We start from the raw sequence: 26,665 nt of genomic DNA on the forward strand, positions 1-26,665 counted from the left end.
CTGCAGTGGAGTCTTGCAGTTTGGGAGAGAGGTTGGGCTCAACTCCTAATTGGGCCTGTGGGAGTTGGTAGCCAAGGAGCAGGGTGGAGGTGGGGGATGGAGGGTGGAAATGACTAAGAGGAGACATGAGGGTGAGGGGATTCTGGCTAAACGGACCTAACAGGATTCTTGCTGAAGACAGGCTACCCAGATACCACCTGGGGGATGGTGGAGGATGAGGTATCCGATCAGATATTGAGGGGAGGGGGTTCTGCTAAACTGACCTAGCAGAGTTCTTTTGCTAAAACTGAACTTTATAAGGAAGGGTGCAAATGGACCTAACTGAAAATTCAGAAGCCAAGCAAAGAATCTTTGTCACTAAGCACTCCTACGAGTTACTCAAGTCTGGGTATTCCAATGTGCAAGTACAATGCATGTACTAATAGTTTGTTTTTCTCTTGTTAATTTGTCTTGGGTTAGTCCAATTTACAAGGCCCTAGGTGGAGGCCCTGAGATCCGATAAAGGAAAAGATTTTTTCTCTCTTAACAGCCCAATAAACCACATCTATAAGTCTTCAAATAAGCTGGAATAAGGACGAAAAAATATATATAATAATATGCCCATGCCCAGTCCAAAACTATCCTTAAAAAAGATGAAGTTGAAGGACTTACCTGATTTCAGACTTACTATAGGCCGGGCACAGGGGCTTACACCTGTAATCCTAGTACGCTGGGAGGCCGAGGCAGGAGGATCCCTTTAGGTTAGGAGTTCAAGACCAGCGTGAGCAAGAGCGAGACTCTGTCTCTACTAAAAATAGAAAAATTACCTGGCATAGTGGCGCATGCCTGTAGTCCCAGCTATTTGGGGGGCTGAGGCAGGAGGATTGCTTGAGCCCAGCAGTTTGAGGTTCCTATGAGCTAGACTGATGTCATTGCATTCTAGCCCAGATGACAGAGTGAGTTTAAAAAAAAAAAGACAGTGGGGTGCTGGCATAAAGATAGACCTATAGATAAATGTAAGAGAATACAGAGTCCAGAAGTAGACCTTCCCATTTATGGGCAATTGATTTTCACCAAAGGTACCAAAGAAATTCAGTAGCGAAAGGATAGTCTTAAATGAATAGTGCTGGAACAATTATTGAGAATAGTAACATAATAAAAACAAAATAAACTTAGACCTTTTCCTCACACCATGTAGAAAAATCAGCTCAAGATGCATCATAGACTTAAAGGCAAGGAAAAATTATAAAACTTCCACAAGAAAACATACGAGAAAATTTTTGTACCCTGGGTTAGGTCAAGGCCTCTTAGTTATGACACTATAAATATAATCCCTAAAAAAGTATTGATAAACTAGAATTAATTAAAATCAATCTTCCCAAACTCTCATATAGAAATATGATGAATGATATATTTGCAGATAGGACTCCAAAATCATTATGTGTTTAAATATTGCTCCTGGGAAATCTGTAGGGATTGTGGCCAGTTTGGATGGAGTTTTTATTATAATGGATAAGAACTAGCCAAATGCTTCTCAGACTTTAGGTGGCTGTGGTTGCAAGTACCAACTTAGAGGTCTTGCCTGAGTTTTTTCAACAGCCTCTTGATCATTTGTCTGGTCTTTTATTCATTCAATAAACTTTCTAAGTTCCTCCTGTGTTCCAGGCATTGTCAAGACCCTGAGGACTTAACAGCAAACAAGATGAGCAGAGTTCTTGGTTTATGGAACTGGCTTTCTAGTTGGGAAGGCAGACAAACACCAAATACTTTTTAAGAAAAATTCTTTTATTTTAGATACAGGGTCTCACTCTGTTGCTAGGCTGGAGGGCAGTGGCACAATCATAGCTCACTGCAACCTTAGACTTTTGGGCTCAAGCAATCTTCCTGCTTCAGTCTCCCAATTATCTAGAATTATAGGTACGAGCCACTATGCTCAGTGAATTTTTTTATTGTTTGTAGAGACAGAGTCTTACTGTGTTGCCCAGTCTGGTGTACGAACTCCTGGCCTCAAGTGATTCTCCTGTTTTAGCTTCCTAGGGTGCTGGGATTACAGGCTTGAGCCACTGCACCCAACCCAAATATTTAATATGTTAAGTGATGATGAGTGTGGAGAAAAAGCAAGAGTGCTGCCACTGTTTTAGAGAGCATGATGGCCTCTTTGAAGCAGTGATTATTTGAGTAAACACCTGCTTAAAGTGAGGGAGCCTATTGTGCAAATATGGAGGCGAGCATAGTGGGTGGATTCCAGCAAAACCATGGAAGAAGAATGCTGGATGAGTTCAAGGAATGGCAGAGAACTGTGTGTCTGGAGCACAGAGGGAGAGAGAACAGTGGAAGATGAGTTTGGGGCGGAGGAAAGTAGAAATCATGTGTGGGTTGGTTTGTAGGCTATGGTAAAGAGTTTGAATTTGATGGGAAGCTTCCTTGTCTGTCTTGATTACCATTGCATCCCTGAGGCCCTGAACAGTACCTACCAAAGAGATATCAGGTTTTTGCAAATCAGTCTAAAGATTTAATGCATCTCCAATCAAAACTAAAACAGGGGCCGGGTGCCGTGGCTCACGCCTGTAATCCTAGCTCTCCAGGAGGCCGAGACGGGCGGATTGCTCAAGGTCAGGAGTTCGAAACCAGCCTGAGCAAGAGCGAGATCCCGTCTCTACTATAAATAGAAAGAAACTAATTGGCCAACTAATATATATAGAAAAAATTAGCCGGGCATGGTGGCGCATGCCTGTAGTCCCAGCTACTCGGGAGGCTGAGGCAGGAGGATTGCTTGAGCCCAGGAGTTTGAGGTTGCTGTGAGCTAGGCTGACGCCACGGCACTCACTCTAGCCTGGGGAACAAGTGAGACTCTGTCTCAAAAAAAAAAACTAAAACAGGATAATATAAGAAACTTAAAGAGCAAATCTGAGGTCGGGCGTAGTGGCTCACACCTATAATCCTAGCATTCTGGGAGGCCGAGGCGGGCGGATTATTTGAGCTCAGGAGTTCTAGAGCAGCCTGAGCAAGAGCGAGACCCCCGTCTCTACTAAAAAAAAAAAAGAAATTAGCTAGACAACTAAAAATATATGTATAAAAAATTAGCTAATCACTGTTAGGATGACCTTAATAAAAAAAAAAAAATTAGCTGGACATGGTGGTACATGCCTGTAGTCCCATGTACTTGGGAGGCTGAGGCAGGAGGATCACTTGAACCCAGGAGTTTGAGGTTGCTGTGAGCTAGGCTGATGCCACGGCACTCTAGCCCAGACAATAGAGTGAGACTCTGTCTCAAAAAAAATTAAAAAAATTAAAAAAAAAAAAGCAAATCTGAAACTTATGTGGAAATGAAAAGGGCCATGAACAGTCAATATACTCCTGAAGAACCACAATATTAAGCCTTTATTACATTATCAAGTTATAGTAGTTAAGACAGTGTGGTTGGTGCAGGATTAATGTGATGGAATAGAGAACTCAGGGAAACAGCCATGCACACATAAAACCTCATACACGAAGAATGAGGAAAAGAGGGACTGTGGTGCTGTTAGTTGGAAAAAACGAAAATAGGTCACTACTCTGTACCACACCCCAAACTAAATTCTGGGTAGACCTAGGCCTTAAATGTGAAAGGCAAAATTTTATATGCTTTTTAGAAGGAAATATAGGCAAATATCTATTAATATGACCAAAGTAAAGAGGCTTGATAAATCCTTGATAAATTCAACTACTTTAAAATTAGGGACTTCTGTTTATCAGCATACCTAATAAAAACAGTGATAAGACTGGCCACAAACTTGGAGAAGATACTTGCAACACATATAATTCACAAGGACCAGGAACTAGAATGGGGCTGTCTAATTGAGCATTCTGCACTGATAGAAATGTTCTATATTTATATTTCTGTCCAATAGCTACTAGCTACATGTAGCTAGTGAGTACTTAAATATGGCTAGTGAAATTGAGGAACTTAATTTTTTGATTGAATTTAATTTTAAATTTAAATAGCCACATATGGTTAGTGGCTGCTGTATTGGACAGTGGAGATTTAGACTATATAAAGGACACAAAAGAGAAAATAAGAATAGAAGAAACATAAAAAGTTGGTCAACCAGATTAGTAATCAGGAATATTCAAATGAAAACCATAGCAAGATCCCATTTCACTACCTGCAGATGGGCAAAACTCAGACTATCAAGTATTGGGTAGGATGTGGAGTAGCAGGAACTCTCTCACATTGCTGGAAAGACTATAAATGAGTACGACCCCATTAGAAAACAAAATTAAACATGTGCATATCCTAGATCCAGAAATCCCCCTTCAGTTATTATAAAAGAAAATTTGTTCTAAACCTGGCTTGGGGCAAAACCTGTTTGGGTGATGTAATTTACAACCTCCTCTGAGAAGACAGAATAGCATTACTAATAAAACATTGAAGCAATTTTGTGATAGATAGTAACCAAATTATTATCTGTCTCTTTTGAGAAACTAAATACCCACTAAGATGACTGTCAGCTATCAATCAGGAGTCTAAAGAAGTAGGCCAGGTGCAGTGGCTCATGCCTGTAATCCCAGCACTTTGAGAGGTCAAAGTGGGAGGATCGCTAGCCTGAGGCCAGGGAGTACAAAACCAGCCTGGGCAACATAGTGAGATCCCTGTCTCTCTAAAAACAAAAAAATTAGCTGGGCATCATGGTGCGCCTGTAGTCTTAGCTACAAGGGAGGCTGAGTCAGAAGCTGGAGCCGAGGAGGTTGAGGTTCCAGTACTACAGAGCAAGCATATAGAGCAAGAACCTGTCTCTTAAAAAAAAACAAATAAAAAGTCTAAAGATCTTTAATTAGACATTTTTTTTGTATCTGGTCTTAACAGTGATTAGTCAGTTTTTCCCCTTTAAGTGTTTCTACCATGAGAGAAATCTTTGACATGGTCTGTTAGAGGCCTTTATTACAACAAGCTTATAATAAAACTTTGGCACATGTTCCTAATTAGATTGTCTGAAAAGATTTTTAAACACTTCATATCCTAGAGAATCTCTATGTATGTACCAGGAAATATGAACAAGAATGCTTGTATCAACTCTTGTTCAAAATAGCACAAATTGAAACATATGTTCTATCAACAGTGAAATGGACAATTGTAGAATGTTCATATAATGGAATACAATGCAACAGTGAGCACATACCAACCCGAGCATACACCTCAACATGGATGAATCACAAAAGGAAAGTCTCAGAAGAATACATGCAGTATTAGTTAAACTTACATAGAGTTCAAAAACAGACATGACTAAATAATGTTATTTAGATATACGTACATGTGTGTGATAAAGATTAATACAAAAGTCAGGATGGTGGTTACCTCTTGGGGAGCAGGGAGGGGGATGCCCGGCCCATCAGAGATATTGGTAAAACTCCATTCCTTGACATAGTTGAACATTGCTTTTATTATTTGAACTGTACATATACATTATACACATTAGTATTACAATAAAGAGTTTAAAAAATCACTCTTGCTGCTGTGAGGGAGTAGGCTGGGAGGAGGTGGTTGGAGACTGGTAAATCCACTGCGTGTGGGAAGAAGTCTAAGGCATCTGAGGTCATTTGTCATGAGCTCTAGCTCTTGCTAGCTATGTGAGTTACTTACGCTCACCCATTTTCTCATCAAGAAAATGTGGACAATAATAGTGCCTGCCTTTCTGTGAGAGGTGCAAGACAAGATATGCAAAGTGCTTCTCAGCACAGTGCCTGGTACTTAGTAAGCACTCAGGACCACCATATAGGGTACACAGGGAGAAGGAATGTCTTTTTCTAATTCACACAGAAGCATTGACAAAGACTCTTTGCTTGGCCAAATTTCAGTCAGGCTTCTGAACCTCATCCTAGGCCCATCTGTGCACTTCCTTGTAAAATGGAGTCTTAGCAAAAAGCCCTGCTAGGTCATTTTAGCAAGAACCCCTCATTCTGGATAGCTGGTCACCCTGAGTATCTGCTCGGGTTCCTCATCCGCCACCATCTCCCAGGTGATGTCTGGTCACCCTGGCCTGTCTTCAGCAAGAATCCCCCTTACCCCAATGTTAACTCTTAGTAATTTTCCACCCAATGACCCCTGCTCTACTCCTTAGCTATAAAGTCCCACTTGCCCTTGTTGTTTTCAGAGTTGAGCCCAATCTCTCTCCCTGACAGCAACATCCCATTGCAGTGGTCCTACACCGATGGCAATAGTCCTGAATAAAGTTTGCTTTACTGTGCTTTAACAAGCATTGTTGAAGAATTTTTCCTTTAACTGCATCAGTCAGCTTGCCAAGTCCTCTGCCTACTGGGTTATGTCTGCCCAGGAGAGACTTCTTTTTCTAATTACCACAAGGGTTATTGGGGCCTTTGAAAACTCTGGGAAAATAGCATTTACCACAGGCATGTTGATAGGAGAGATATAAGAAATGAGATAAATAATACCATCAGGGAAAGAAATAAGGCCGGCCATACAAGCTGAGAAATTTGGGTACTCCTGCTATGGTTGAAAGAGGACAGCCTGCCAGTCCCCCCTAACCTTTGTCAAATTCTTTTCCCCCTGGCAGGTAGCTGAAGTAGCTTGCAGGCCTCTCAAGCTTGAGGGCACAAAATCGTGTCCCTTAATTATATTAACTTATTATATTATATTATATAATATATTACATATATTATATAATATATTATTATATTAACTTAATTATATTAACTCCTGGCCTGTCTGTATGACGCAGGGCCTCCTGCTCCCTAGTGGCTGTTGAGGATTCTGCACACTCTGGAGCTAAAACAGAACTGTCTGGAGATAGCCTTACCAGGTACTAGTTATCTCAAGTGCAGACAAATCAAATGTGAAAATTTGCACATGAGGGTACTTCATTATTTACTCTTATATTCTTCTATATTTCTAGCAGTCCTGGCTCCAAAAATAGGCCTTAAAGAGCAGTGCTTTAGAGAAAAGCAAATCAACCACACCGTACCATTTTCAGATTCCCTTTTCTTAAAATCCTGCACAGATTTGCCAGGATTTTTTGTTTTTTCCCTTTACAGTGTTGCATCTGTTCTCCTTCTGTGAGAATATCATATATTGGATCGGTTTCTTCATATCTTGAGTCACCAGAGACCTCATCATGTTGGTTTTAGACACCTAAGCTAGAACCAAAAGTACCTACTTAAAATAAGTTTTTTAATTGTGGTAAAATATACATAAAATTTATCATTTTAAGTGCACAGTTCAGTGCCATTAAGTACATTAACACTGTGCAACCATCACAACCATCCATTTGCAGAATTTTTTTCATCTTCCCAAACTGAAACTCTGTACCCATTAAACACGTCCTGATTCCCCCACTCCCCAGGCAACTACCATCCTACTTTGTCTCTGAACTTGACTACTCTCGATACAGAAATGGCCACTTTTCATGTTCATTTATGGGCCTTTGTATTGTGAATCTGCTGCCATATTATTATACTTCTACAATGTGCATTTATGGGAATTTTTTTAATTTGTACTTTAAAATCCAGGAAGAACTTTTTATTGTGGTAAAATATATACTATATAACATAAAATTTAGCATTTTGACTGTTTTTAAGTGTACAATTCAATGACATTAAATACATCCAAAATGTTGTACAACTACCACCACTATCCATTTCCAGAACTTTTTCACCATCCCAAACAGAAACTCTGTACCTATTAAACAGTAACTCCCCGTTCCCTTCTCCCACAGCCCCTGGAAACCTCTCTTCTACTTTCTGTCTCTATGAATTTGAATCTAGGAAGAATTTAATGTCATTTCTGGTGGGGAAAGTTGCTCATATTATATTGACTACAGATAAATAAAAGCATATTTAAATAGAAGTATATTAAGTAGAAGATATGGGCCGGGCGTGGTGGCTCACGCCTGTAATCCTAGCACTCTGAGAGGCTGAGACGAGAGGATTGCTCAAGGTCAGGAGTTTGAGACCAGCCTGAGCAAGAGCAAGACCCTGTCTCTACTAAAAATAGAAAGAAATGAATTGGCCAAAAATATATAGAGAAAAATTTAGCCGGGCATGGTGGCGCATGCCTGTAGTCCCAGCTACTCAGGAGGCTGAGGCAGGAGGGTCTCCTGAGCCCAGGAGTTTGAGGTTGCTGTGAGCTAGGCTTATGCCACGGCACCTTAGCCCAGGCAACAGAGTGAGACTCTGTCTCAAAACAAACAAATAAATAGAAGTTATGAAGATATTATAGATATAGAAGTTAATAGATATTATAGAAGTTATGATTTAGTGAGTCTTATCAAAATCTAGCAAAATTCATGAATGCTACAAAGAGGGTATGATAGAGATGATGAAAATATTTTCCAATTGAGGACCCAAGAAAGCATATAAAATCCTGTGATAAGTCTTTCGAGTTTATTCTGTTTCTGTAGTTTTATCTTCTCATTTCTAATGTATAGATGTATATTTTGTTTTTTCATTTCTTCTCTATCAGGTTTGGCAGGTGTTTATCTATTGACACCCAGACAGGAGTGATAAAGATACACACATCCTGGCAAAATTCCTGAATTCCATGGGTAAAGAGAGAAGTATACAAGTTTTTCGCATTGAAGGAAGAGGCTGTTTTTTAAAGGAAAGCAAATAAAACTAGCATTAGAATTCTAATTTGCTATACTGAAAATTAGAAGACAATGGAATGACACATCTACAACCTGAAGAGAAAAACTGCGATTAAGAGTCAAAAATTCTTTTCCCAGACAAAATGTCATTCATTCTTTGTGCCCAAAGAAAGACAACTTTAGACACTTAAGTGCACCCTCACTGAGGAAAATACTCAACGTTCTCTAATCAATTGATAATTATATTGGAAAAGAGATCTCAATATTGGGTAGATAATGAGTACAGTACTTATGAACAACTAATTTTGTAATAAATACGGTTATTTCTAAATGAATAGTTTATTCGTTCAACGGATGTTTTGAGTGCCTGGCTTGACCAGTTCTTAGAACTGTGGACACAAAAGAACAAAATTCATCAGCAATTCTTGGAGCTGACATTATGGTTATGATACTAATGAGATAAGAAATGCATAGTGTAAGGCTGGGCGCGGTGGCTCACAACTGTAATCCTAGCACTCTGGGAGGCTGAGGTGGGAGGATCACTCAAGGTCAGGAGTTTGAGACCAGCCTGAGGAAGAGTGAGACCCCGTCTCTACTAAAAATAGAAAGAAATTAACTGGCCAACTAAAAAATATATATAGAGAAAAAAATAGCCGGGTATGGTGGCACATGCCTGTAGTCCCAGCTACTCGGGATGCTGAGGCAGAAGGATCGCTTGAGCCCAGGAGTTTGAGGTTGCTGTGAGCTAGGCTGATGCCATGGCACTCTGGCCCAGGCAACAGAGTGAGACTCTGTCTCAAAAAAAAAAAAAAAAAGAAATACATAGTGTAAATGTTCAGGAAAGAGTCTTCAATTAGAAGGTACACTTATGAGGGGCTGAACATGGGGTCAGTGGGAAAATGAGGAAGTTAAATCTCAGTTTCCAACATTTTCATCTAGGTGAAGGGTTGGGGAGTGAACAGGTAAAATATTTTGGGAAACATGTTTATTGATCAATTTCACATTGCTAGAGGAATACAGGTTTCATCGTAACTAGTAGATGTGGGAAGGTAAACACCAACGTTATAGAAACAAACAATAGAACTTCCAAATCAACAGGAGGGCAAAAAGGGAATGAAGAAAAACATTTCTCAGCTAATATAAAGAAAAAGAATCAACAACTAACTAGGCAAGATATAAAATAAACATAAACTAATAGAATAAAGCAAAGAGATTACAAGTTGATAATTGTAAAAGAGCTCAATTCTATTAAAACAAAGAGAAGCAGGCCCAGCACAGTGGTGCATGCTATAATTCTAGCACTCTGAAGGGCCGAGGAGACAGGAGGATAGCTTGAGGCCAGGAGTTCAAAACCAGCCTGGGTAACATAGTGAGACCCCATCTATACAAAAAATTTTTAACAATAATTAGCTAGGCATCGTGGCCTGTGTCTATATTCTCAGCTACTTGGGAGGATGAGGCAGGAGAATCACTTGAGCCCATGAGTCTGAGGTTGCAGCAAGCTATGATCACACCACTGCATTCCAGCCTGGGCAACAGAGTGAGACCCTGTCTCAAAAAAAAAATATAAAGTATAAAGTAAAATAATTTATTTTAATAAAATAAATATTTAATAAAATAAAATTATTTAATAAAATATACACATATATAATGTAAAATAATATACATTTCCACACTTATAATTGAAATTCATAGTTATTCATACTCCATGAAGACAAGAGTCATAGGTGTTTATGCAGTAAACATGGCCAAACACATATTAATTAATTTATATTAATGTTAATTCATGTTCAGACTTCAACAAATTAGGGAAAAACAAGCAAATAATAGAGGAATTGAATAATACAGTTTATAAGCTTGCTTTAAAGCAATGAGACCTTTATTTATTTATTTATTTTTAAGACAGAGTCTCACTCTGTTGCCCAGGCTAGAGTCCTGTGGCGTCAGCCTAGCTCACAGCAACCTCCAACTCCGGGGCTCTAGCAATCCTTCTGCCTCAGCCTCCTGAGTAGCTGGTACTACAGACATGCACCACCATGCCTGGCTAATTTTTTCCATATATTTTTAGTTGGCCAATTAATTTCTATTTTTAGTAGAGATGGGTCTCATTTTGCTCAAGCTGGTTTTGAACTCCTGACCTTGAGCGATCCTCCCGCCTCAGCCTCTCAGAGTGCTAGGATTACAGGCGTGAGCCACTATGCCTGGCTGAGAACTTTATAATCTACAGAGAAAATATACCCTTCATGTCATAGAAATCAATTATGTGTCTGGCCATAAAGAAAATGATAATAAATTCCACAAAAAGATTTTATAATCCAGAAACTTTATAGCCCAATTAGAAACCAAGCACAAAAGATTTTTTTGAACTTTGCTTAGGGATTAAGAAATAATCTAACACTCAGATCAAGAAGGAAATCAAAATTACTAGGACCAAGAAGTGACTATAGAAGGCCAGTAGATATGAAGTCAAAAATTAGTTTATTTCTATATACTAATAGCAAACAATTAGAGAATGAAAATTTAAAGTACAATAGCAAAGTGTCAAATATTTAGAAATGAATTTAGTAAAGTAGGCATTATATTTATTATAAAACATTGTTGAGAGAAATAAGACTCCATAAATGAAGACATTTAGCATATTTATGGACTGGAAGACTCAATGTTAAGTCAATCTTATTCATGTTGATCTACAGATTCAATGCAACTGTAGCCCAAAATTCCAGCAGGCTTTTTTTGGGGAAAGGGTTATAAAAATATCATAGTAGGCTTTTTAAAATAGCCAAAGACCAGAAACACTCAAATGTCCTTAAACCATAGAGTAGATAAAATATGATGTAGTCATATAATAGAATACTACACAGCTATGAAAAGGAACAAACCATGGATACATGCAACAACATGGATGAATCTCACAGATGTAGCGAGTAAAAGAAGTCAGACACAAAAATACATATTGTATGAATGCATTTATGTGAAGTTGAAAATCAGCCAAAACTATTTTGCGGTGATGTGAGAGTAGTGGATATCCTTGGGGAGGACTGACTGGCAAGGAGGACAGAGGACTTAGATTCTAAGATGCTAGAAATGTCATATACGGTATCTTGATCTGGGTGATGGTTAATGGAGGTGCGTGTCTACATAAAAACACTTCAGTGTATGTAAGTAAGGCTTGGCTCAATTTGGAAATGAAAAACATGAATTAGGCTTTTATTTTAAAGACATCATATTGTTAAGTTGTGGTGAAAACAATTGAATAGTTACTACAAAAGCCTCAAATTCAAGAAGACAATTTAAAATGCACGTGCCTAGAACAGTCTGACTCTAGGAATGAAGTTGACTTGACTCAATAAAGGAGTTGGAAAATCAAGAAGTAACTAGTGGCCGGCTCACGCCTATAATCTTAGCACTCTGGGAGGCCGAGGCGGGCAGATTGCTCAAGGTCAGGAGTTTGAAACCAGCCTGACCAAGAGTGAGACCCCGTCTCTACTATAAATAGAAAGAAATTAATTGGCCAACTAAATATAGAAAAAACTTAGCCGGGCATGGTGGCACATGCCTGTAGTCCCAGCCACTTGGGAGGCTGAGGCAGTAGGATTGCTTGAGCCCAGGAGTGTGAGGTTGCTGTGAGCTAGGCTGACGCCATGGCACTCACTCTAGCCTGTGCAACAAAGCGAGACTCTGTCTCAAAAAAAAAAAAAAGAAGTAACTAGAGTAAGATGAAAAATATTTATTTGTTTAACTCTTAGAAATGTAGTCATGAAAGACGGAATAGAAAAGGAATGAGATTAAGGCTATCAAACTGGAAGAATTGAGAGATTTTCATAGGAGTATGGTTGATACATCACAGCAGAGATTTTTGTAGAAATTAACAGTTGATTATTTTATGTGGACATGCTCATGACTTGAAGGGCAAGGTAGTCTTGAACAACAAAGTGGGAGAACTTGCTCTACCTGATTTCAGAACTAAGGAATTAAGCTAAGTAGTTAAAACAGAGTGGTATTAACGTAAGGATAGGTAAGTAGATGGATGGAACAGAATAGAAGATTGAGACATAGACCCACATGTAATGGATCACTTGATTTTTGACAAAAGTGACAATGCAGTTTATTGGGGGGAAGGTGTATCTTTCAATAAATGAGGATGGAACACAACTGGATATCTGTATGGAGAAAAAAATTAAGCCTGGTCTCTACCTCACACCACATGCAAAAATTAATTTGAGATGGATAATAGACCTAAGCATGAAAGCTAAAACTGTAAAATTTCTAGAAGAAAATCTTCAGTGGTCTTTGGGATACACAAATATTTTTTTTCAATGTGACATAAAAAATACCAGCTATAAAATAATCATAAATAGAACTTCATCAAAATGAAAAAATTTCACTCACCAAAAGACAGTATTAAAGAAGTGAAAAAGAAAGCCACCACTAAGAGAATATATTCTCAGTATATATGTTTGACAAAGAACTAATTTCCAGACATAAAGAACTCCTACACATCAAACATCCCAACTTACAAAATGGACTAACTCTCAGAGAAGAGACATCAGTCACCTCACAGAAGATATCCAAATGGTCAGTCTTCACTGCATGCCCATCAGAAAGGCTAAATTTTAAGACTGATAATACCAAGTGTTGTGAGGGTGTGGGGCAACTGTAACTCTCATATATTGCTGGTGGAGTATAAAATGGCATAGCCACTTTGGAAAACTGTTCATTTCTTATAAAAACATAGTGCTAACCTGTGACCCAGAAAGTCCACTCCTATGTATATCCTGACAAAAAATGAACCCTCAAAAAGACTTGTACACAAATGTCAATGCAAATAGCAGCCTTGTTCATAATTGCCACAAATTGGAAACAACCCAAATATCCATTAACAGAATAAATTTTGATATATTCATAAATATTACATAGCAATTAAAAAATCAATATACAGGCTGGGCGTGGTGGCTCACGCCTATAATCAATCCTAGCACTCTGGGAGGCCAAGGCAGGAGGATCAATCAGGGTCAGGAGTTCGAAACTAGCCTGAGCAGGAGCGAGACGCCGTCTCTAATAAAAATAGAAAGAAATTAATTGGCCAACTAAAAATATATAGAAAAAATTAGCCAGGCATGGTGGTGCATGTCTGTAGTCCCAGCTACTCGGGAGGCTGAGGCAGAAGGATCACTTGAGCCCAGGAGTTGGAGGTTGCTGTGAGCTAGGCTGACACCACCGTACTCTAGCCCAGGCAACACAGTGAGACTGTCTCAAAAAAAAAATATATATATATATCGATATACATAACATGGATGATTCTCAAAAACATGCTGAGTGAAAGATGCCAGACAGAGTACATGCTGGGTTTTTTTGTTTGTTGTCTTTTTTGAAGACAAGGTCTCACTTTGTCACCCAGGTTAAAGTACAGTGTCATCATCATAGCTCACTGTAAAATTAAACTCCTGGGTTTGAGTTATCAAACCCTTGGCCTCCCAAAGTGCTGGGATTACAGGCATGAGCCACTGTGCCTGGCCTACATACTGTTTTTTTTTTTTTTTTTTCCTTTTTACTTTTAGCTAACTACAGTGAAAATGAATACATACTGTTTTTAAATGATGTTCAAGAACAAGCAAAACTAACCTATGGTGATAGAAGTAAGAATAGTGGTCACCTCTGTTTTCTCTTGCCTGTGAGAAACTCTGGTGTGCTGGAAATGTCCTAAATATGAATTGGTGGTGGTTACATAAGTTGTACATTTAAGATATGTACACTTTGCTGTATGTAAACCATAACTCCAATAAATAAAATGGCAAAAATGGAAATTACAGATTATCTAGAAAAATTTAAGAACACTTCATATAAACCCTAATGGATACAGCTAAAGCTATACTCATAGAAAAAAATTATAGCCATTAGTATTTTGATTATTACAGAAACGACTGAAAATAAACTTTGTATTTAATTCAATATACTAACGATAAGATAAAAAAGACAGAATTAATAAAGAAGAATGTCGAAGTTAAAGAAATAGAAAACAAAAAAGTAAAACAAGAGTAAAAGGAAATGCCATTTCTTTGAAGATATGAATAAAATAGAGCAATTAATGGGTTTAGGGATTATCTGGGTTCCAGCAGTGGTTCTTGTCTTTCTGTCTTTAAATTTTGGTGTTGTGTTCAGCAAAACCATACTAATGGAATTTGATGCAGAGTTGATTCATTTAATTAAAATTTTAAAAAATCTGTTGACCATAGATATCCTCAAGACATTGTTTTATAATGTGACAGAAAAGACAAAGTTTAAGAATTATGATTTTGGCTGCTGTTTATCCAGCAGTTAGCAGGTGCTGGGCCGTTTACACAAATTAGCTCATTTTAGGTGCACAATGGTTCTTGCAAGGTAGGTACTGTTCCGCATTTTGGAGATGAAGTTACCCCAGGCTGCCCGCTCACATGTGCCCATTAGTTCAGGCTTGACAAGGCCCCTCCATGTCCGGTAGGTACCAAGAAGCCCTCTGGATTCAGAAGGGGCAGAGGCGCCTTCGCAGGGCAGGTGGGTTCCGGGTGTCCGGGAGAGAAGGCCGAGGCGCAGTCCCGTTAGGCCTGCAGGACGGAGCTGGCAGGTGCCGGGGGCGGCCGGGCGTGCCGCGTCTCCCTCCTGCGGGCAGGCGGCGAGCAGCCAGGTGCGCGGCCGAGCGGGGCAGCCGGGCGCAGCGCCCCCTGGGCCTGAGGGCTGGCGGGCGGCGGGCGCGCGCGGGCCGCGGGGGCGCGCGGCGGCGAGGCCTGCGCGCCGGGCCGCTGGAGGCATGCGGCGGGCAAAGAGCGCGGCGGCTGCCGCCAAGCCGCGCGGGCAGAAGCGGTCCGGGACCCCCGCGGCCGCCGCCCCGGCCCCCAACACCAGCCGCGCGCGGCGCTCGGCGAGCCAGGCCGGGGGCGGGGAGCAGGCGGCGGCGAGGCGGCCGTCGCAGAAGCGGCGGCTGAGGAGCTCGTCGCCGCGGGCCCAGGAGGCGGGCCCCGGGGAGCCGCCGCCGGAGCTGGCGCTGCTCCCGCCGCCGCCGCCGCCGCCGACTCCGGCGACCCCGACGTCCTCGGTGTCCACGCTGGACCTGGGCGAGCAGCGGGAGCGCTGGGAGCTGTTCCAGAAGCGGCAGAGGCTCACCTCCGAGGGCGCTGCCAAGCTCCTGCTGGACACCTTGTGAGTGCGGCGGGCCGGGCGCGCGGGCGCGGGCGCCACGCGACGCCCCTCGGCGCGGAGTCGGGCTCTCCGCCCGCGCGTCTCTGTCTGCGTGCGGGCCTCGGCCACCCGTGTGCCCTGCGTGTCCCGCGTAGCGTAGCCGACACGTTTCCCGCGGGTTCCCGGGTTGGTCCCTAATTCTGAGGCGCGTGCCTCGGTAGGGCAGTGCGGCCCGGACTGGAGGGGCTTTGTCCGGAGCGTGTCTGAGGGCGCGCGGCCGCCCGGACAAAGGGTCTTTCCCGGCCGCGAGCGTCGTGCTCGGGGACGTGTCTTGTCGCCCGAAGAGTGCGGGGGCCTTTCCGAGTGAAAAGGAGAGAAATCCCACCACCTTCCTATCCCCGCATCTCTTTTTGTGTTTCCACACGTGTTTTGGGGGGTGGGAGGCAGGGAGAGGGGCTGAGAGAAGCGTGAGTAGTTTCGAACCGGCCGAGAAGCCAGATCCCGTTATTGTTCCCGGCACTGCCGGGCGGCCGGGGAGGGGCGGTTATTGACCCCCGAGAGAAGCGCGCGAAGAGACGCTCGGGGCTCGCGCGGCCGCGCGGCGCCCGGGGAGGCTTCTGTGTTCCCGCCAGCCGGTGCCCCCGGGGCTCCCTCGCCTCGCCCCGGCCTCTCGGATGGCCACGGGAGCGTTTCAGGGTGTCCGAGATTTAGAAAAGACCTGTGACTCTGGCTAGAGCTGCCTTCTGTCCCCCAAATGTGATCTGGATTCCTGCCGCGGAGAACTAATTGTGCTACAGAGAATTATTTTAACACCCTGATAATATATCTTAATGTCAATTATTTTATGAATTAAAAAGAACAGTCAAAACACTAGGAAAAAAACCAAGACAAGAATAACCTAACAATTGCGTAACAACCTGAGAATTACTCCTTTTCTTGAACGAAAAAAAAATGTTCCTTTGTCCTTGTTCTAGAAGAAATTTCTCTTAGGATGAATCTTCCTAGAAATGCAATACGTATTTGGTTTTCTGTGTCCTTCACTTTTTGACTTACCACCTCAGACTATAAACTGAACATTTAAAAAAATATCCATCAAACATTTGTTTGAGCACCTATGGTGTGCCAGCTACTGCTAGGTAAAGAGGATATAAAGATCCTTAGGAATGTAAACTCATATCTGAGGTAAATTTTTACTTTAAAACAAACTGATAAAGGATTAAGAAAAATTTCTTAAAATGCTGACATAAAAAGATGAGAAGTTTTTCACCCATCAGGTACACTAATTATTTTTTTAAGTCCACTAAATTATATGCAAAAAGTGTGTATAACACTGTACCATTTTTGTTAAAATATTGTATAGAGAAAAAGTTTGGAGGAATATGGAATTTATAGCAAATAGTTAATTGTGGATCCCTCTGGGTGTAAAGATGACAGACTTTCACTTTGACACTGTCAAATATTGTAATGTTTGTATTTTTTACAATAAACATTATTTATGTGTCCAGAAAAAATTTTTAAAAAGATTAACTTACATTCAGTCTTAATCAAATACGTGCAAATTATGACCACAGTGAGCTGTTTTTCCTGTAGTTATTGCTCGAAAATGTATAGTGAAATGTTTTCTCATTTATTGAGTGTATTCAGTCCTTTTGGAAGGTGATTTAATGATATCTGTCAAATCTTAATGTTTGGTTATGGGCTTGGCTTATATATACGTTTTAAAAGGATTAAAATTACATATAATATGTATTACAGCTATATAAAATGTGTATGAAAAATACTGGAGGGGAATACAGCAAAATTATAAGATCTTTGTTACCTTCTCAGGAGGCTTTTCTGAACTGTGGGACTCAATTGGGTGCCCCATCTTACTTTTCCAAAGCAGCTTGTACCACCTTTTTTTTTTTTTTTTTTGAGACAGAGTCTCGCTTTGTTGCCTAGGCTAGAGTGAGTGCCATGGCGTCAGCCTAGCTCACAGCAACCTCAAACTCCTGGGCTCAAGCGATCCTTCTTTCTCAGCCTCCCAAGTAGCTGGGACTACAGGCATGAGCCACCATGCCCGGCTAATTTTTTCTATATATATTAGTTGGCCAATTAGTTTCTTTCTATTTATAGTAGAGACGGGGGTCTCGCTCTTGCTCAGGCTGGTTTCAAACTCCCAACCTCGAGCAATCCACCCGCCTCGGCCTCCGAGAGAGTTAGGATTACAGGCGTGAGTCACTGCGCCCGGCAGCTTGTACCACCTTTAAGCACAATCATAATTAAATATTATTTGGGTAATTCAGTGGCTGCTTAAGGTCAGTAAGGGCAGCAACCATGTCTGCTGTATTTTGTTTACTGCTCTCTCCTTGGTGCCTAGCTCATAACAATTTTTTGGTAAGTATTTGACATATAAATAAAAATGGGCGGTAGGATTAGGATCCTCCTCTCCCCCCACATTTTCTGAAATTTTTGAATGTTCTATTTTGCAGTTTAATAAAATTTAAGAAATAGGGACAAAGACAACACTGAATCCATTCTTTTATGCAGTTGACAGTGCCTTCTTAAAAGCAGAAATGCTTTTGGTTGTCATGTAGAAAATACTTTTGTCTTATCTTCTTTCTTTCAACAACAAAAGAGAAAGCAGGAGTCCGACTATTCAGAAATCTTATCTTTCTGATTTTTGTTTCATTTAGTGAATACCAGGGCCTGGTGAAGCACACAGGAGGCTGCCACTGTGGAGCAGTTCGTTTTGAAGTTTGGGCCCCAGCAGACTTGCACATCTTTGACTGCAAGTGAGTATTTTTCTCTTCCTAAATTGGCTTAGAAGAATTTAAGAGTCAAAATGTAGTGCTTCAAAATAATCTGGGGAGTTGGGGTGTACATGAAACAACATTGGCTACGAGCTGATAATTGTTGAAGTCAGGTGATGGATACATAAAGGTTCATTGTTCTATTTTTTTTTCCTTTTGTGTGGCTTGTCAGAGAGCTCCTACAGCACAGGCCCAGGCAACACAGAGTAGGGTCCTCAGGGGTTGCAGCTGGCTGAGTCACCCTTTAGACTGACACTTATGTGGAGGCAGGGGTGGTTAGCTAGAGGTGGGCCAGGCAGGGCACTGAGTGCAAAGCCTTGGGCAGAATCTTTGTAGGATTCCAGAGTCGGGGAGAGATGGGTGGTACGTGAGTGGAGGGCGAGTATACTTGCAGGCTCCCCATGCTCTGTCCTCTCACTCTGTTCTTTGGATGAAGCAGATAGTGCTGCCAGGGTCTGTGGAAAGCCTGTTTCTTAGCACTGTCCCCAGCACTATGTTAGAACAAGGACAACAGGCTCTGACTTCCGGACCAATAGTTGGTGTGTAGCTAAGATTCAACAGTATCTCGTCCTTTTCGCCCCTAGGTATAAGAACTATATATGAATAATAAATAAGTAAACAAATACAGTGGAGTTACTCAAATGGAGAGCTGACCAGGCTGCTAACAGTAGAGTCCAGATTGGGAAAGAAGCACTGTGGGATAACTTGCTAGAGGAGTCTATACTAAATTAGAATTTTTTAAAAAGATGGCCTGAAAAAAGAGGACTTTGACTTAATTCCAGAGATGGTAATTCTGGGGACCTGTTTTACTTGGAGATGAAGAAAGAAGGAAACCTAAGCTTCCTTGTCCACTTTTGGTGTGGATATCTGAGAGGCATAAGATTGTACCAGTGTTTGAAATTTATTTTCTGTGTGTCTCTGAAGTCCATTGTTTCTCTTCACTATAAAGAACTGGGGGTGGGCAGCAGAAATGTGCTTTTTTGGGTCCTGGTTTTCTGAGTGTTGCAATGGCCTCCACTGCTGGCTTTGGGGCTCATGGGCTCTACTCCACGTGCAGAGCCAGGCCATCTGCCCGAGTTCCCCCTTTTTTGGATGGCACTCAAAGGGGCTTAATCTCTGGGGTCAGCTGGCTCTTGGATCATATTGGGCTTGACCCCTTGGACACACAGAGGTTGCAGAGGGACTGCTCACAATCTAGAATTCGTTTTGTCTTTTTGTAGCTGCAGCATTTGCAAGAAGAAGCAGAATAGACACTTCATTGTTCCAGCTTCTCGCTTCAAGCTCCTGAAGGTTAGTGCTTAAGAGCAGGGTCAAGGAGTGCAGAGCCCATTGGTGAGAATTTACAACACCTGCCCCCCCCCATAAGCACGGCGTACACACACACACACACACACACACACACACACACACACACACACACACACACACACACACACACACACACACACACACACACACACACACACACACACACACACACACACACACACACACACACACACCTTGCCCTCTATAATGTGTGAGGGGTCCGGAATATGACAGGGCCTCTCACAGGATTTAGTTTCCCTGTTTCCCTAGGTTTTATGTTTACTTTTAAAGGGTAATGTTATTTTTTCCCTTTATTTTGTGGAGGCCTATTTGACATTATTGTGTACACATTTTCAAATTCAGAGAATCAAAAAGCAAATTAATAAAATCACCCAAATCCTATCAACCTAAGGTAGCAGCTGTTAATATTTGGTGTGTGTCCTTGTGCATTATTTTCTACACAAATACATCTAAACCTATTCTATATTTTTATCAAAATTGTATTTTACCATTCTTTCTGTTGATAACCTACTTTCATCATTTCCCAATGAAAAGCTTACATAATTTTCTTATTTTTAAGTTTAATTGTCTTATTTTAGGGAATTTTTTATATTTGGTACAAAATTTGAAAGGTAGAAGAAAATATGTATGTACACAATGAAGAGTCTTCCCTCCTCTGTCTCCAGGCTGCTGGTCACCCCCTACCCCACAGCCAACTTCATAGTTTATTTATCCTGTCATCTCTTTGTCTGTATTATTGGATTTCTAGGTGAGTCCAGTTTGTTTCTGATTATAAACAACAATGTGATGAACTTTCCTGTGTATAAATCTTTGAAAATTTAGAAATTGCTTGAGCCCAGGAGTTCAAGGTTACAGTGAGCTATGATCATGCCAGTGCACTCCAGCCCAGATGATAGAGCAAGACCCTGTCTCTAAAAGCAATTAAATAAATAATTTAAAAAATTAAAAGATTTTTAGCACATTATGGGAAATGTAGAGTGGGGTAGGGCTTTAATTCCATCCTTTGTTCCTGTTTCCCTTGTGAAGGTCTGACAGAGCTCTCCATGCCTGTATCAGTAGTTTTGGTGTAATTGTCTGTTTCTTTTACTACACTTTGAGTGTCCCCAAGGCAAGGTAGTAAGATTTAATCCCAAATGCTCTGGGTCAGTCTGTCTCTTCTTTGCCTTACCCTTAGTTCTTGAACAGCACATTGCTTGCTGTGGGCGTGTGGTAGAAGAGGTAGGCCAGGTGGGCAGCCCACCTGTCCCTTATGTTTCCCGTAAGCAAAGTACCCATGTGTGTCCTCCGATGCCTGGTGAGGCTTTGCTCCTAAGCACCTGTGACAGATGGTTTCTGGAGACACCACCAGATCTAACCCTGGGCTCTTCAGTCTCAGAGTTGTTGCTCATACAATTTTCTGATCCTCCTTGAGTGTGTTGACCCACACGTCTTCCTGGTGCTCTGCAGCACCATTTTCTTCTCAGCCCCAGCCCACTAAAGAGAGTTTTCTGCTTGTTTATTTTATGGGCCCAGCACCCTTCCACTGTCCTACTCTGCTACTTGCTTGTTTATTTGAAAGTAAGTACAAAAGTATTCATTCATTCAAGTATCTATGAGGCAGCTGCTTGAGCCAGGCACTGTTCTACTGAAACACAGCAGTTAACGTGACAGACACTGAGCTTACATTCTGTAGGTGGGGAGACAGATAAATAAATAAGAAAAAAATCTGATAGCGTAGGTGCTATAGAGAGAGAGAGTAGAGCGATATGCAAGATAGTAGCCAGTACTTCTGTAGATTGGTTAGGGAGGATCCCTCTGTGGTAGTTAGAACCGACTGATGAGGAGGGCTTGGGTAGGAAGGGTGTCATAGGCAAAGGGAATGGATAGTGCAGAGGCCTTCTGGGACTTACGCTTGGCATGTCTGAGGAGCCAAATGATGGCCATTGTGGCTGGGAGTCTCAGAGGTGGGGAAAAGTGGACTGAGATGAGGTTGGAGAGATGGCAGCACCAGGGAACGAGACAGATTTTATGCTTCATTTAGTGAGGCCCATGGAGGGTGTTAAGCAGGGTAGTGACAAGATCTGATTTAATGTTTTAAAAGCTCATTTGGGCCGCTGTGTGGAGAGTGGATTGTAAGGAGGTAAGCATGGAGACAGGGAAGCAGACAGGGAGTTGTTATGGTGGGCCAGGAGAGGCAGTGGGAGCTTGCATTGGGATGGTTGTCATGGAAATGGAAAGAAAATAGATAACTGGACGTGTTTTAAAGCCGTGGTTCTCAAACTTTAGTATGTTTACGATCACCTGGAGATCATTTTAAAACAGATTATCTGGCCCAACCCCTGATTCTGTAGGTCTACAAGTTCTCAGGTGGTGCTGATGCAGAGGACCACACTTGGGGATGCACTCTTTCAGAGCAAGCATAAACAGAAGTCTAGAAAGCATTGGAGTAGAAATGAGGAGAAGAAAGAGAAGTCGAAGTTACAGATGTCGGGCCTGCGCAACTAGTCATATGGAGGTGCTAGATCCTAGGGGAGAAGCAGGAGTATGTGTTGGTTGGGGGTGGGGGTTGCTGAAATCAAGAGTTCTGTCCCATTCAGCAACAGCGGGCTAAAAAAAAAATTCTGTCCCAAAAGTGAAGTTAAAGGTATCTTTTGAACATTCCTATAGAGGTGGGAAGTATGGAGTTCCAGAGCAAGATCAGAGCTAGAGCTACTACCTTGGAAGTTGTTGGCGTGCTGATGTTGCTTAGAGCCGTGGGACTGACAAGGTCAGCTGGGGAGATGGTGTAGCCAAAGAAGGGATCAGGCTGAGGTCAGCCCTGGGGCTCACAGACCTTCATAAAGAGTGAACAGAAGAGGAAGAGGAGCAAGCAGAGGGCCTGGGAGCCGTGTCCAGTGGAAGGAGGAAGGACAAGACAGTCAGAGGCCAGTGTTTCAAAACAGAAGTGCTACTGAGAGGTTAGGTTAAGAAGAACCCAGCATCCAGAGAAGTGAGCATTGGATTTGTCAACATGGTGGTTTTCAGTGATTTCTGGCTGGCCAAGAAGATGGAAGAAGTGACCAAAGAAGTTGAGTGTCGCAGAGTTTGATGATAGGCTGCGAGTTCTAGTGGGGAGGAGGGGGCATGGGGTCAGGTTGGTGGACCTGGGTGCCACTGGGTAACCTCTTGTAATGAATGAGGTAGACTAGGATGTGAGGTGCCTCCTGGTAATCCCTTGAGAGAAAGTGAATATTCAGGTAACCCTGGATGGTTTGGGACTGCTTGGCAGTTCTTTGCTGTGTCTATGTGGTTTGGTGGCTGTGGAGTAAGAAACGCCCCTCAGGGAACTGTTTTTATATGAAGCACAAAGCTCTATGAGGGTCTTTCTTTCCTGTGGCAGTGGGTGGTGGTCTGGTGCTGGGGAAGTATTAAGAGACTTAACAGTGATGAGGAACCTCCACTCCCCCCAACCCCTCCAGCCACTTAGTTTCCCTTTCTAGAAGTAAACCACTGTTCCTTGCATACCTCTTCAAAGGTACATATAAGGATATAGCCTTTTTTAAAAATTAAAATTGTACTATATTACACACATTGTTTTACACCTTGCTTTTTTTATTTTGTAACCTTGGAGGTTGTTCCATGTCAGTATTTGTAGAGCTGCCTCATTTTTTTCAAAAGTTACAGAATATTCCATTTTATGAGTGTCTATAATGCTTTAACCCATCCTCTATTGATGGACATTTTCTCAATCTTTAGCCTTTATAAACAGTGCTATAATATCTATATATCTATGTCACTTGAGACATCTGAATATGTTTGTAGGATAAATTTCTAGAAGTGGAATAGTTTGCTAAAGCAGTGGTCCCCAACCCCAACCAGAGACTGGTTTCATGGAAGACAAGTTTTACATGAACCGGGTGTTGGGTGGAGCTCAGGCAGTGATGCGAGCGACGGGGACCGGCTGTAAATACAGATGAAGAGATGAAGCTTTACTTGCTCGCCCACCACTCACCTCTTGCTGTGCAGCCCAGTTGCTAACAGGCCAGGAACTGGTACCCGACCGTACATGGCCCGGGGGTTGGGGACCACAGTATTAAAGGATACATATGCTTGAAAATTTTGGTAGATGTTGCTAAATTTTTACTAGTTCATATTCCCATGCCTGATACATGAGGGTGCATATTTACATACTTATCAATGCTGTGTTAACCAACTTTTTGATTTTTGCCCACCTGACAGTGAAATATATCTCATTGCAGTCTATCAGTGTGAGCGTCACTTCCTAGGTTAAAGAACTTTTTTCTTTTTTTTGAAAAAGAAAAAGAATGTTTTTCCTTTTCTCTGAACTGTTCCTTCATGTTCTTTGCCCAGTTTCCCTTTGATGTATCTATTAAGGAAATGAGCCTATTTATGATGTCTAGCAAATATTTTTTTCCTGGTTTGTCCTTTGTAAATTAATTCAAGTACAGTCAACAGTTTTCTTAAAGACCTTGAGCAGTACTGTTTGGGGACATGGAGAGCCAGTCCTTCGGGTGAGCTTCTCTCCATGGGAAGTAGACATTTCACTTCCCAATGTTGACAGGATCATGATCTTGCCGTGGGTCAGAGAAAGCTCAAGGCTGAGTTGTTCTGTGTGCAGTTGACCTAAGGGAAGCCATGAATTGTCACGTTCCACACTAACATGTCTCTGGACAGTGTAGATGGGTCCCTGTCATCAAGAAGCTTCCAGCCTTTTGTGGGACATAGGACATATCCTCATAATCCTGAGAGCCCTATCAAATAACTCCCCCCATAAAGTTAAGATTTTTTTTTTTTTTTTTTTTTTTTTTTTTTGAGACAGAGTCTCACTTTGTTGCCTAGGCTAGAGTGAGTGCCGTGGCGTCAGCCTGGCTCACAGCAACCTCAATCTCCGGGGCTCAGCGATCCTACTGCCTCAGCCTCCCGAGTAGCTGGGACTACAGGCATGCGCCACCATGCCCGGCTAATTTTTTGTATATATATTTTTAGTTGGTCAATTAATTTATTTCTATTTTTGGTAGAGACGGGGTCTCGCTCAGGCTGGTTTCGAACTCCTGACCTTGAGCAATCCGCCCGCCTCGGCCTCCCAAAGTGCTAGGATTATAGGCGTGAGCCACCACGCCCGGCCTAGATTTATTTTTTAAATGACATAAAAAATAATCCCTTTGTAAAAAGAGAACACCTGTCTCTTTTCATCTAGGGAGCTGAGAATATAACCACTTACACGTTCAATACGCACAAAGCCCAGCACACCTTCTGCAAGAGATGTGGTGTTCAGAGCTTCTATACTCCTCGCTCAAACCCTGGAGGCTTTGGTGAGTAAAAGGGTTGGCCTATGAGCTCTGGGGGACACAGAGGCTGTGGTGGTCTGGATTAAAGTTCTGGTGGAACAGGTGGGGTGCCCCCTGCCTGGCTTGGCCCTGTCCCATGCATGTCTTAGAACAGGGCTCTTCACCAGAGCTCTTTTCAAGTGATAGAACATAAGACTGGCTCTGGCCAAACTTATCTAAGTCCCTTAATCTGAATATGGCAAAATCTGATTCAGAATCCATCCAGATGGTGATTCTTACTGGTGCTGCTAGCGCTGTGTGTTGATGACATTGAAGGGCAGAGAGGACAGGTGGGGAGCTGGGCTTGTGGGGCCGGAGGAGGCAACTTTAATAATGACAGGTTAAGGGAGTAAAGCAAGAATGAGGAACATTTATAATGCCGTTTAAAAAATTTGCATTTGTTCAAAAAATGAGCCCCTCTCAGGTCCTGCTTGGTTCTCGGGGTAAATAAAACTAAACCTTGGACTGTTGTCCAGAATAATACCACTCTCAGCGTGAATTGATGGGGAAATTAGAGGTGGAAGATGTTCCCGAGGACTCTTGATCCCTGTATAAATGCAGCCTCCAGAGCTGCAGGGGCGGCTGTGACTGTCTTTTGCCTTATTGGTAGGGAAGGGCATGATGTTATCCTCACGCCCCCGCCACCACCATTTCTTCAACAGCTCCTGTTTGTTCCGCATCGGTCCCATGGAGACCCCTTCCTGCAGGGTTTTGAAAAGTATAAAATCCTGTACAAATGGGGGCATTTAATTCTTAGGAAGTTATCTATCTAAACATAGAAAAGGCCTATGACTTTTTCAGGCTACCAGTCAGAAATTGCTCCAGGCTGAGCCTCTCTGCTATTTTATACTCTTGATTTGGTGTTGAATGGTGTACAGCCTTGGATGTCTCTGGTTCAAGGAGTCTGATCCCCACTGGCAGAGGAGGAGAGAGCCAGAGCCTTCCTGGGTGTCAGGCAGCATCATTTAAGTCATAAGCTATAGTGTGTCAGTCAGAAAGCCTATGTGTAGTACAGTGGTGCTTACAGGTGGGGATTTGTCCAGGAGCCAGTATAGCATCTGTTCTCACCCATACTTGGGCCCCCCTTTCTCTGTGCTGCTTCCTCATAGGAATTGCGCCCCACTGCCTGGATGAGGGCACCGTGCGGAGTATTGTCACTGAGGAGTTCAATGGCAACGATTGGGAGAAGGCTATGAAGGAGCACAAGACCATCAAGAATATGTCTAAAGAGTGAGCTTCTCCCTATCCCTTCCTGAAAAGGAGGAATGATTGGGGCCAGCAGCCGTGCTGTCCCTGCCACACCTGAGTGTTGCTCCTGGATACGGCCACCCCAGGCTGCTGGCTTTGCTGGCCAGCAGCCACCTTGATCTGTGCAGTTTGCTACAGCTACCAGTTTCTTTTAGGCAGCTCTTTGTCTTTCCTTAGCCCAGATTTTGATGTAGGCTAGTTGACATTCTTCCTTTTCTTCCCAACTTTTGTGTGATCTTATAGGGAAAAAAAATAAATATTTTTAACATTAAAGCAGTTA

General features: G+C 42.2%; 1 protein-coding gene and 1 long non-coding RNA gene across 2 annotated transcripts; both read left to right on the plus strand.

The window, feature by feature from the left end:
- The first annotated feature begins 6,688 nt into the window (after window positions 1–6,688).
- LOC142861906 (uncharacterized) lies at window positions 6,689–8,893 on the plus strand. Its single transcript, XR_012913008.1, has 2 exons — window positions 6,689–6,776; window positions 8,435–8,893. It is a non-coding gene; the product is annotated as an uncharacterized LOC142861906 (long non-coding RNA).
- Window positions 8,894–15,288: 6,395 nt separating this feature from the next.
- CENPV (centromere protein V) lies at window positions 15,289–26,661 on the plus strand. The gene is made up of 5 exons (XM_020281259.2): window positions 15,289–15,731; window positions 18,386–18,484; window positions 19,723–19,792; window positions 25,008–25,122; window positions 26,247–26,661. Exons 1-5 carry the CDS (start codon window positions 15,343–15,345, stop codon window positions 26,369–26,371), a joined length of 798 nt encoding a protein of 265 aa, XP_020136848.2. The 5' UTR covers window positions 15,289–15,342; the 3' UTR covers window positions 26,372–26,661.
- The last annotated feature ends 4 nt before the right edge of the window (window positions 26,662–26,665 follow it).

This window comes from Microcebus murinus, chromosome 18 (genome assembly GCF_040939455.1).
Source record: "Microcebus murinus isolate Inina chromosome 18, M.murinus_Inina_mat1.0, whole genome shotgun sequence".
Classification (NCBI taxonomy): domain Eukaryota; kingdom Metazoa; phylum Chordata; class Mammalia; order Primates; family Cheirogaleidae; genus Microcebus; species Microcebus murinus.

Bases quoted from the DNA above. Each gene is read 5' to 3' on its own strand.
- CENPV (XM_020281259.2), top strand. From the start codon at position 15,343: ATGCGGCGGGCAAAGAGCGCGGCGGCTGCCGCCAAGCCGCGCGGGCAG. The intron at 15,732-18,385 runs GTGAGTGCGGCG...TGTTTCATTTAG, and splicing joins AAGCTCCTGCTGGACACCTT to TGAATACCAGGGCCTGGTGA. The intron at 25,123-26,246 runs GTGAGTAAAAGG...GCTTCCTCATAG, and splicing joins CTCAAACCCTGGAGGCTTTG to GAATTGCGCCCCACTGCCTG.